The sequence below is a fragment of the Rhinoderma darwinii genome, chromosome 1 (assembly GCF_050947455.1).
Source record: "Rhinoderma darwinii isolate aRhiDar2 chromosome 1, aRhiDar2.hap1, whole genome shotgun sequence".
In the NCBI taxonomy this organism is placed as follows: domain Eukaryota; kingdom Metazoa; phylum Chordata; class Amphibia; order Anura; family Rhinodermatidae; genus Rhinoderma; species Rhinoderma darwinii.
The window spans coordinates 41,052,975-41,065,157 of NC_134687.1; the positions used below are offsets into that span (position 1 = coordinate 41,052,975).

Sequence of the window (12,183 nt, forward strand, 5' to 3'; positions counted from 1 at the left end):
CCATGAACAAGTTAAATCTTTATTGGGCTAAAAGAAGCAATTAAATGAACTACATATATAAATTAAAATGAACCATGCATGCTGCTGGAGCAGGATCTATATAGAGCAATGCTTAATAGGTATATGTAGTAGTAGGCACTTAAAGGTAAAAGTGCATTAGAAGCCAGCGGCTGCAGAACACTAAGACTAGAGCAACAGAGCATCTAGTTAAAGTGAACCTGTCACCAGCATTTCACCTATTAAACCAGCAATACCTGGTGGTAGTGGGTGAAAAATCATTTCTATATAACCTATAATTTCCTTTTTAGTCGGCTCTGTAGCTTTAGTATTCAGCTTTTTAGTGTTCCCACATCGTATGCTAATGAGCATAAAAGAGTCAAATCTTAGTTTGAAAAGAGTCAAATCTTCATTCCTCAAGTCTTTTCGAGTTACCCCGCCTCCTTACTTTTGATTGACAGCTCCTCGCCTTCCCCCAGCACACAAAATTCAGCGCTTGTGCATTGATGTCCTCTTCTGGTGTGTGCGCACAACGGGACACCGAAATATTACGATAAAATGCGTTAAATATTTGCAGACCGTTATTTACAGTCGGAGGAGGAGTTTAGGAGAGGGGATAACGGCAATGAACTTTTGATAGCAGCGGCCAGTGAGGGATAAGTAAAGTTCAATATGTGAATTGCTGGTGACAGGTTCCCTTTAAAATTCAAAAGAGCCCCCCCAGACATGTTTCGCTAGATAAGCGTCCTCAGGGGTTCAGGGGCTAATGACGGCGCGTCGCGGATTTCCTCTTATTAAGTAGGCTAAACGTACTAAACAGGTGGGAATTCCATAAGAAGCAATCAATCAAGGCAGTGAAATCGGTCGAGCCCCCTAACATGTGACAGACGCGGGAGCGGACCAATAAGAATTGGCATTGAGGTGACCAGTGGCGGAACGTCCTTCGCACATGCGCAAAGGTAAGTATGTGATCGGTGTCTGAGTATAGAATTGCCGAGATACATAATAACTTTATAAAATCATTAAGTATCTCGGCACTTCTATACTCAGATGCCGATCACATACTCTGCTCCCGTGTCTGTCACATGTTAGGGGGCTCGACAGATTTCACTGCCTTCATTGGTTGCTTCTTATGCAATTCACACCTGTTCAGTACGCTTAGCCTACTTAATAAGATTTCCCCTTATTAATTAGGCGCGCCGTCATTAGCCCCTGAACCCCTGAGGACGCTACATATGTAGCGAAACATGTCGTGGGGGCTCTTTTGAATTTTAACTACATGCTCTGTTGCTAGATCCACTGATACTTAGCAGTTAGTGTAGCCCTAGCGTTCTGCAGCCGCTGGCTTCCAATGCACGTTTACCTTCAAGTGTCTATTACTACATATAAATATTATGCATTACTCTATATGGATCTTGCTCTAGCAGCGTGCATGGTTCATTTTAATTTATTTATGTGGTTCTTTTAATTGCTTCCTATAGCCTAATAAAGATTTATAATTTAACTTGTTCATGGTAGTTGAGAAATAGGGTTTTGTTTTTTTTTTGCTGGTTGGCATCCAGTTGTAAAGTGGCACATGTCTTATTATGGAGATATTCTCTGCTTGAAGCTAGGGCAGAATATCTTCGTAATATAGAGCTGTATAGTTGCACACATGTTGGCAGATTGTGATGATATTGTAACGTCCACCGGGGTTGTGGACCCACTGGGCCACTCGGGCTGTAACAGAGTAGCAGCTGGCCAAACAAGTACAGAACAGTCATTGGTCGATGGCACCTGTATGGCAGGCTGGGGCCGGAAAGATGGAAGCGGGTTTGTGCCGGATTATCCGAAGCTGGTTTGGGCTGGATTATCGGAAACTGGTTTGTGCTGGATTATTAGAAGCTGGTTTATTCTGGATTATCCAAAACTGGACTGCGCCGGATTATTGGAAACTGGCTTGTGCTGGATTATCCAAAGATGATTTGTGCTGGATTATATCCAAAACTGGCCTGTGCTGGATTATCCGAAACTGGCCTGTGCTGGATTATCCGAAGCTGGCCTGTGCTGGATAATCCGAAGCTGGCCTGTGCTGGATTATCTGAAACTGGTTTGTGCTGGATTATCCGAAGCTGGTTTGTGCTGGATTATCCGAAGCAGAACTGGTCTCGGACACTGGACTCGACTTGGACACTGGAAAAAAATACCGGATTTGTCACGGACACTGGACGCAGATACTGGACTTGTCACAGACATTGGACTTGACACGGACTCTGGACTAGACACGAACACAGGATAGTCACGAACACAGGTTTCAGGAACAGGCTACGGAACCTTTGCAGACCAACACTGGATTAGCAACAACGTTGCTCAGGCACTTGGGAGATAGAGGAGGTGCCTTAAATAGCCTTTGGAAACAGCAGGGGTGATTGGGAAACTTTTAGAATTTTGCGCACACTGGCCCTTTAAGAGGTTGCCAGAGCGCGCACGCACTAGGGATCCGGCGGCCATGAGACACAGAAGACTGAGAGTGCCGAGAGAGGCAAGAGACCCAGCGGTGGGGACTGCTGGCAGATGTGGGTCCCGCCACTGGAATTACATATATGATGTCACAAAAATGCCACATTGCTACAAGAAAAAACATTTGTTCAGTTGGACATGTAAGGACGACCGCAGGGAATGGGAACTCAGTTAATTAAGAAGATATATTGAAAAAAATATTTAGCTTGGCTACAGTGGCAACAATGTAGGAGTTTTCAGATTTTTTTTCCCGAATCTCAGAAAAAGCCCTTATAGGAATTCCTATATCATTTATGTGAATAGGCCACAAGTTATTTTTTTCTCCATTACTTAGACCAGTTTATATCACAGTGAAGAGAATAAATAATGAGAATTTCAGCAAAACTTATTTGTTGACAATAACATCTTTAGTTAGCAAAGTTGGACCTCTAAAACGCCCAAAATGATGGAGGCATTGAGAAATTGAAAGTTTTGATGGAAATCTTTGAGCAGCAGGGTTTTAGGCACTCCACTGCGCATTACATCCCGAGGTTCCGGATATCAGAGAGGCTCCCAGCTCATCGACACAACTAATTTCATTATGTCAGAAGAGAAATATTACAATGTTTGGCTTACATAAGAGATTATGTAGTTGGCTAAAATGTCCAAAAATGTTAGCTGGAATTATCTTGAAATTCAATTACTGGCTCCTTTATATCGCAATGTTTACAAACAGTATATAGGGGTTCCATCCATGGAGATTATTCTATTTTTGGTTTGTATCTCTACGGGAGATCCTTAGAAATGTTTCATTTGCATAGAGTTTGCATTTTATTTTTAAAATCATTGTAGCGAATCATCTTTCTCTAAAACAACAAATGTATTCAGAGACTCTGGAGGTTTCCTTAATGAATTATACACGGAATCACACGTCTCATAGACGTTATTCACTCGTTGTTTCATTATGAGGTTAGAGGATATCAAAGCAGCATAGAATAAAGAGAGTTGCTACCACAGAGATATTGTAGATTACATCAGGTGTACACCACAAAAAAAAAAGGTAATACATTACTGGGGAAATGAGGTGTTAGGTAGGGAATAGTGATGTAATTCTAAAATGTCACTTTTATTAGGTATACTTGTAAAAAATTCCTATGTTCTGTTTCAAATTTACATTTCACCAGGAAGATAGGTGGGTTCTCTCTGCCCACTGGACATAAAAGCTGGATGTTCCCAATATGTTTTTCTCAATATTAATATATTATATTATGTATTATATTATATTTTATTATATTAATATATTGTGTAGCTTCAAACAGTAGATGAATACACACTGGATTATTAGACCATATAATTTCCCTCTGCTCTTTGGGCTCAAGGGAAAGTGGCTTTGCACACATCAATGTTGTTTTATACGCAGTGTCCTACATTTATTAAGCTGTCTAATAGCGTAAACTTAGACCAGGCAAGCACAAAATGTGCCAAATTTATCAGTGATGTATGCTGCATGATAAATTTGGTGCATCTTCCATGACCTGTTAAACAATCTTCTCTACTATTTTTGATTTGGCTTATTTTGCGCCAGTTTTTAGCAAATTTTTGGCTCACATTGATGCCCTCTTTTTGGCAAGTCACGCCTTTTTCCCACTAATCCCCTTTCCAGAACACTTTTAAAAAGTGAGGTCAAACTTTCGCTTTTTCCAAAACTTTCTAGACACAGACACAGTAGTAAATCTGCCCTATTGTGTTCCCACATTAGATTACTGCATAACCGGCTTGCAGGATACATGCAGCTTCTATTTACTATGTGCGGCATGCCACACATCCTAAACCACATACATGAAGGAGAGGTCGGCTGGCCGTGTCAACGTCTTCTTTATTTATCTAAGCAGCGTGTATATAGTTCCATGTGTCAGTCTCTCACCTGTTATTTTTCTTGCTGCTTCTATCTCTATATATCAGACTGGGATGGTTGCTTATCAGCTGTGTGAATCAGGCTCGGTGACACGCGTTCTCTACTTGATTCTATGGAGATCTATGTGTCACCTATCACAGGCTTCAGCAGGTCCTGTACCACACTAGTTTTGCATAGGGGGGGGGGACGGAAACTTCTATCATCAGCCACCACTGATACTTAGACAGGTTCCGGTTACACAGGTATAATGTAGAAGAATATAGAACAGCCTCCCTGTCTGTATATTTATGGTTTCTCAGCTTATTTAGGAGAATATAGAGAGAATGATAATCACGGTGTCCCACAGCATGCAGAAATGATATGGTCTTTAGCTGGTCATGTGATGCTGGGATTGAGAGCAAAGCAGAGAGGAAGAGAAAGCTGAGTAAATCTAAGCACAGACCAGGCAACAGTTCAAAAAGTAAGTACAGGATACATAAAAGTATAGACTGTGGTATACAGTCAGGTGGGGAATACAGACATGGAAAGTTGTGTTTCCACTGGAGCTCTACTTTAATATTGAGAAATATATATATATATATATATATATATATATATAGAGAAAAATGTAGAGCGTAGTAACGGCACCAGGACTTCAAGGTGGATGAAAGCAAAAGTGGATTTATTTCACCTCAACACAGCAACATTTCGGTTCAACAGGAACCTTTCTCAAGCCAACGAAACGTTGCTGTGTTGAGGTGAAATAAATCCACTTTTGCTTTCAGCCACCTTGAAGTCCTGGTGCCGTTACTACGCTCTACATTTTTCTCTATTTGGATATTGGGGAATTGATTCACCCCCAGGTAACGAGCACATGGCCTGATTTGTTGCATTTGGAGTGCTGTGTTCATCCACCCTGGACTGTGTATATATATATATATATATATATATATATATATATATTGGAGACATCCAGCTTTTATGTCCAGTGGGCAGAAAGAAACCACCTCTCCTGCTGGTGAAATGTACATTTTAAAAGCCAGCATAGAAATTTATTTTACGTGTACCTAATCAAAGTGAAATATTATTATTTCATCGCTATTCCCTACCCATCACCCCATTTCACTAGTAATGAATTACCTATCAAAGCAACATACTCACTTCCAACAAAGGTTCTGTGTCAAGCAGTTAGGCCTGTTTTAGACCACATATTTTCTGTACGCTTTTTAGAATTTTTTTTAGAAATTTATTCCTAAAGTATTACCTATGGACTGAATGTTCTCCAAGCGGCCCTTTTTGGCATACCTTTTATGCGGACTACTTGACGAATACTTTTTATCAGTCACAAGCAAAGAAGCAAACATGTCGACACTGCTCCAAGCGTGCCAAATAGCCTTGTCGCTGTCTTTTTAAAAGAGACCAGGTGGTGCTCAGCGTGACCGTTGAGTCCATAGATATCCATACACAAATAGAATAAAAGAGCGGCACTCAATCAAGTTCCTTTGTTACTTTTATTATTTAAACTATACTTTTTATCAACATAGGTGATAGCATATATACAACATATACGACAGGTGAAAATGTATAGCATACATTTTGGTCATTTTTTTCTGACATGTCCAAAAAATATTCAAAATATATAATTATAAACAAATATATTTTCATTTTTAACTTAAAAAAAAGCTATACATTGCAAATTGTGATGTGAAAAAAACCTTAGAGGGAATTTAAATCTATATTGACATTTGGGGGGAAAAGGTTCCCAATGTATTATCCTGATCCTCTGAAAAGAGTGGCTCCTGCTTTGGAGTCAACAGCCAGTTTTTCATATGGTTGGCCATAGCCTTGGGCTGGTGAATCAGATCGTTCTGCATGTTCCACAAGTAGCTCCCATTTCTTCATGGTATTTAGAGTATTGCATTATAATTGACTATATTTAAAAAAATAAAATAAAAGGCAAATAGACCTCAACCAATGTAATAAAAGTATTAGGGTGTCTATAAAATTCTACTGGCTTTTACCAACCAATTAATTCATATTTATTTTGGTTATTCTACAGGACCTGGTCTTTTTTATTGACGACTGTGACGCTCTAGAACACCTATCATCTACAACCCCCACCCCATTTGATTCAAGATAAAAGATGACATGCTGCACCTCTGCATGGCTGTAGTTTGGAGTCAATCTGATATAGTAAAAAACCTTTGTACTTACTATTAGAACAGTGAGTCCTATCGAATAGATGTACTGATGTATTTCTTGTTTATGCAGGTGTAGTCTGTTCTTCCAACACAATGACATCCTCTAAGACTGAGACATCCCCACTATTATTAACCCCTTCCCGACATTTGACGTACATGTACGTCATGGAAAGCATTGACTTCCCGCAAAATGCCGTACATGTACGTCAAACGTTTGGCACCGGCTCAGAAGCTGAGCCGGTGCCATCATCACCGGATCTCAGCTGTATCTTACAGCTGACATCCGACTGTAACGGCGGGGACCGAAATTAGCTTCGATCCCCGCCATTAACCCCTTAAGTGCAGCGCTCAAACGCGATCGCTGCACTTAAGGTGTTTGCAGCTCATCGGAGCCCCAGCAATGAAATTGCCGGGGTTCCGGTGGCTGCAATGGCAACCAGAGGCCTAATACTGGCCTCCCGGTCTGCCTAGCACCGAAGCCGGTCAAGATCCGCCCGGCGGCGGAGCCTGATCGGCTTCCGTAGCTGCCGGCAAGATGGCGCCGGGTCAGGAGCTGATCCGGCGTCATCAGCGGTGGAGGTCAGCTGTACTGTACAGCTGACATCCACCTGTAACGGCAGGAACCGGAGCTAGCTCCGATCCCTGCCATTAACCCCTTCGATGCAGCAATCGAAAGCGATTGCTGCATCGTAGCGGTTACTAGCAGATCGCCAGCCCTGACAGGCAATCGGGACTGGCGACTGCTGTTATGGCAACAGGAGACACAATGGTCTCCTGCTCTGCCATTACGGAAGCCGATTTAGGCCCCGCCGGGAGGCGAAGCCTAAACGGCTTGCTGTCAGTGAATGACTGACAGATCTAATACATTGCACTACATAGGTAGTGCAATGTATTAGAAAAAAATAAATCTGACCGTTGGACCTTCAAGTCCCCTAGTAGGACTTGAGAAAAAGTGTAAAAAAAGTATAAAAAAGTGTAAAAAAAAGTGCAAAAAATAAAAGTTTGAAAACAATAAAAGTTTCAAGTAATCAAATAAAACACAATCCCCCTTTTACTCTTATCAAGTCCTTTACTATTGAAAAATAATAATAAACCATATGTATTTAGTATCGCCACGACCGTAACGACCGGAGGTATCAAAATATTATATTATTTATTGCACGCGGTGAACAGCGTAAAAAAAACCCGTAAAAAACGTTACCAGAGTTTCTGTTTTTTGGTCACTTTGCCCTACAAATATTACAATAAAAAGTGATCAAAAAGTCGCACGTATCCAAAAATGGTACCTATAAAAACTATAGCTCGTCCCGCAAAAAACAAGCCCTCATACACGTCCGTCGACAAAAAAATTAAAAAGTTATGGTTCTCACAACTTGGCGACAGAAAAAATACATTCTTTTTACAAAAGTAATTTTATTGTGCAAAAAGTTGTAAAACATAAAAAAGTGCTATAAATGAGGTATCGCCGGAATCGTACTGACCCACAGAATAAAGTTAACATGTAGTTTATAATGCGTGGTGAACGCTGTATAAAAAAAACAAAAAAAGCTGTGCCAGAATTGCGTTTTTTTGTTTACCTGGCATCCCAAAAAATAGGATAAAAGGTGATCAAAAAGTCACATGTACCCCAAAATGGTACCAATAATAACTACAGCTTGTCCCGCAAAAAACAGCCCTCATACCGCTACGTCTATGAAAAATAAAATTAGTTATGGCTCCAATAAGTCAGGAAATATAAAAATATGCAGTTGTGCCCGAGGGGAACATTTCTTCAGTTTCAAGAGGCGATTTATCAAGGACCTAAAATTAGGGAACCAGGAAGGGGAGAGCCCAAACATATCCGCTGGAAGCGACGGTGCCCGTATTATACCAGGACAACACTTTCCCAGCAAAATTCCCCAAACTACAAAGGTGCGGAGTGTGGACCAAAAGGGGGATAAGAAATGACACCATTTATCAGTGCGACACCGGCCTGTGCAGAAAGGATTGCTTCACAGCGTAACACACATCTATGGATTATTTTATTTTTTTTATACCACCTGACTATGCCCCTTATATACTCCGCCCCGCTTACATGTACCCCCACATTATAAAACACCAGCAATACTCAAACAAATATAGTACCAAGCAAAATCCGCTCTCCAAAAGCCAAATGGTGCTCCCTCGGCCCTGAACCCTGCAGCGTCCCCAAACAGCAGTTTCCTTCAACATATATGGCATCGTCATACCCGGGAGAACCCTTTTAACAATTTTTGGGGTGTGTGTCTCCAGCGTCATAAGCTGGGCATGACATATTTGCCACTGAATGGCATATCTAGGGAAAAATATACATTTTTAATTTGCACCATCCACAGCGCATTCATTTATGGAAAAGACCTGTGGGTTGAAAATGCTCACTACACCCCTTAATAAATGCCTTGAGGGGTGCAGTTCCATAGTGGGGGTCACTTATCAGGGGTTTCTTTTTATTATTTCACATCTGAGCCTCTGCAGTTGTGAACCAATACTTTGTAAATCGCCAAATTAGGCCTCCACTCCGCATGGTACTCTTCACTTCTGAGCCCTGTCATATGTCCAGACAAAAGATTAGTGCCCCATGTAGGGTGTTTCTAAAACCGGGAAACACCGCATAATAATTAGAGAGCTGTCTTGTTATGGTGGCACAAGCCGGGCACCACATATTGGCATATCTATGGAAAAAAATCCCATTTTCACTCTGCAACATTGAGCGCACACTAATTTCTACAAAACACCTGCAGGGTTAAAATGCTTACTACACCCCTTGGTAAATGCATTGAGGGGTGTAGTTTCCAAAATGGGGTCACTTCTGGGGGGTTTCCACTGTTTTGGGCCCACAGGTGCCCAGAAACCAATCCAGCAACATCTGCACTCCAAATGGCGGTCCTTCCCATCTGAGCCCTGCGGTTTGCCCAAACAGCAGTTTATGACCACATATAGGGTATTACCGTACTCGGGAGAAATAGCTTTACAAATGTTGGGTTCTTTTTTTCCTTTATTTGTTGAGAAAATGAAAAAATTTGCGCTAAAGCTACGTCTTATTGAAGAAAAAGGATTGTTTTTATTTTCACTGCCTAATTCTAATAAATTCTATGAAACATCTGTGGGGTCAAAATGCTCACTACACCCCTAGATGCATTCCTCAAGAGGTGTAGTTTCCTAAATGGAGTCCCTTTTTGGGCGTTTTCATTGTTTTGTCCCCTCAGGGGCTTTGCAAATGTGACCTGGCCTCCGCAAACCATTCCTGCTAAATGTGATCTCAAAAAGCCAAATAGTGCTCTTTCCCTTCTAAGCCCTGCCGTGTGTCTAAACAGCCGTTTATTACCACATGTGGGGTATTGTTTTACTCGGGAGAAATTGCTTTACAAATTTTGTGGTGCTTTTTCTCCTTCAGTCCTTCTGGAAATGAGAAAAAATTAGCTAAACCTACATTTTCTTTGAAAAAATGTAGATTATTATTTTCAGGGCCTACTTCCAATAATTTCTGCAAAAAAACTGTGGTGTCAAATCGCTCACTATACCCCTAGATAATTTCCTCAATGGGTGTAGTTTCCAAAATGGGGTCACTTGTGGGGGGTTTCCACTGTTTTATCCCCTCAGGGGCTTTGTAAATGTGACATGGCCTCCGAAAACCATTCCTGCTAAATGTGAACTCCAAAAGCCAAATGGTGCTCTTTCCCTTCTCAGCCTCGCCGTGTGTCCAAACAGCCGTTTATTACCACATGTGGGGTATTGTTTTACTCGGGAGAAATTTCTTTACAAATTTTATGGTGCTTTTTCTCCTTTAGTCCTTGTGGAAATGAAAAAAAATTAGCTAAACCTACATTTTATTTGAAAAAATGTAGATTTTCATTTTCACAGCCTACTTGCAAAAATTTCTGCAAAAAACCTGTGGGGTCAAAATGCTCACTATACCCCTAGATAATTTCCACAAGGGGTATAGTTTCCAAAATGGGGTCACTTGTTTGGGGTTTCCACTGTTTTGTCACCTCAGGGGCTTTGTAAATGTGACATGGCCTCCGCAAATCATTCCTGCTAAATGTGAACTCCAAAAGCCAAATAGCGCTCTTTCCCTTCTCAGCCACGCCGTGTCTCCAAACAACCGTTTATTACCACATGTGAGGTATTGTTTTACTCGGGAGAAATTGCTTTACAAATTTTGCGGTGCTTTTTCTCCTTTAGTCCTTGTGGAAATGAGAAAAAAAATCGCTAAACCTACATTTTCTTTGAAGAAATGTTGATTTTAATTTTCACGGCCTACTTCCAATAATTTCTGTAAAAAACCTGTGCGGTCAAAATGCTCACTACACCCCTAGATAATTTCCTTGAGGTGTCTAGTTTCCCAGATGGGGTCACTTTTGGTTGATTTTGACTGTTTTGGCACCGCAAGAGCCCTTCAAACCTGACATGGTGCCTAAAATATATTCTAACAAAAATAAGGCCCCAAAATCCACTAGGTGCTCCTTTGCTTCTGAGGCCGGTGCTTAAGTCCAGTAGCACGCTACGGCCACATGTGGGATATTTCCTAAAACTGCAGAAACTGGGCAACAAATATTGAGTTGCATTTCTCTGGTAAAACCTTCTGTTTTATAAAAAAAAATTGTATTAAAAATGTATTTCTGCAGAAAAATATGAAATTTGTAAATTTCACCTCTACTTTGCTTTAATTCCTGTGAAATGTGTAAAGGGTTAAGACATTTTCTAAATGCTGTTTTGAATACTTTGAGGGGTGAAGTTTTTAAAATGGGGTGACTTTTTTGGGGTTTCTAATATATAAGGCCCTCAAAACCACTTCACAACTGAACTGGCCCCTGTAAAAATAGCCTTTTGAAATTTTCTTGAAAATGTGAGAAATTGCTGCTAAAGTTCTAAGCCTTGTGAGGTCATAGAAAAATAAAAGGATGTTCAAAAAACGATGCCAATCTAAAGTAGGCATATGGGTGATGTTAATTAGCAACAATTTTGTGTGGTATAACTGCCTGTCTTACAAGCAGATACATTTAAATTGAGAAAAATGCTAATTTTTGCAATTTTTCGCTAATTTTTGGTGTTTTTCACAATTAAATACTGAACATATCGAGCAAATTTTGCCAGTAACATAAAGTCCAATGTGTCACGAGAAAACAATCTCAGAATCGCTTGGATAGGTGAAAGCATTCCGGAGTTATTACCACATAAAGTGACACATGTCAGATTTGAAAAATGAGGCTCTGTCAGGAAGGTCAAAAGTGGCTAAAGAGGGAAGGGGTTAATATTGTTGTTATTATTATTATTATTCCAGAAACAGCGCCAATTTTGTGCAAGGGCTGTGTCTGGTATTGCAGCTCAGCCCCATTCACTAATCCTGGACAACCTCTTTATGTGTCATCAAGTCAGTTTTGACCATAGTGTTACTATATGGATAGAGTTTCCTCAAAATGTGTAGTCTACTTCAGTCTACACTCAGAGTTCCAGCAAAGTTTATTGGTTCACCAGGGGTGTAACCTGAAGCTACTTGGCCCCAGTGCAAACTCTTTTACAGGGCCCACAACACACTTTATTTATAGTACTGGTCTCCTCATATGGGGCGAAGGTACCTTTTGGGTTCCCTCAGGC

The 12,183-nt window shown here is 40.7% G+C and overlaps 1 protein-coding gene across 1 annotated transcript in view; it reads left to right on the forward strand.

The window, feature by feature from the left end:
- CYTL1 (cytokine like 1) overlaps positions 1-6,737 on the forward strand; it is a 33,091-nt gene extending 26,354 nt beyond the window's left edge. The window contains 1 exon segment of the mRNA XM_075849072.1: positions 6,429-6,737. Within this exon segment, the coding sequence (XP_075705187.1) occupies positions 6,429-6,509 (81 nt within the window). The 3' untranslated portion in view covers positions 6,510-6,737.
- The last annotated feature ends 5,446 nt before the right edge of the window (positions 6,738-12,183 follow it).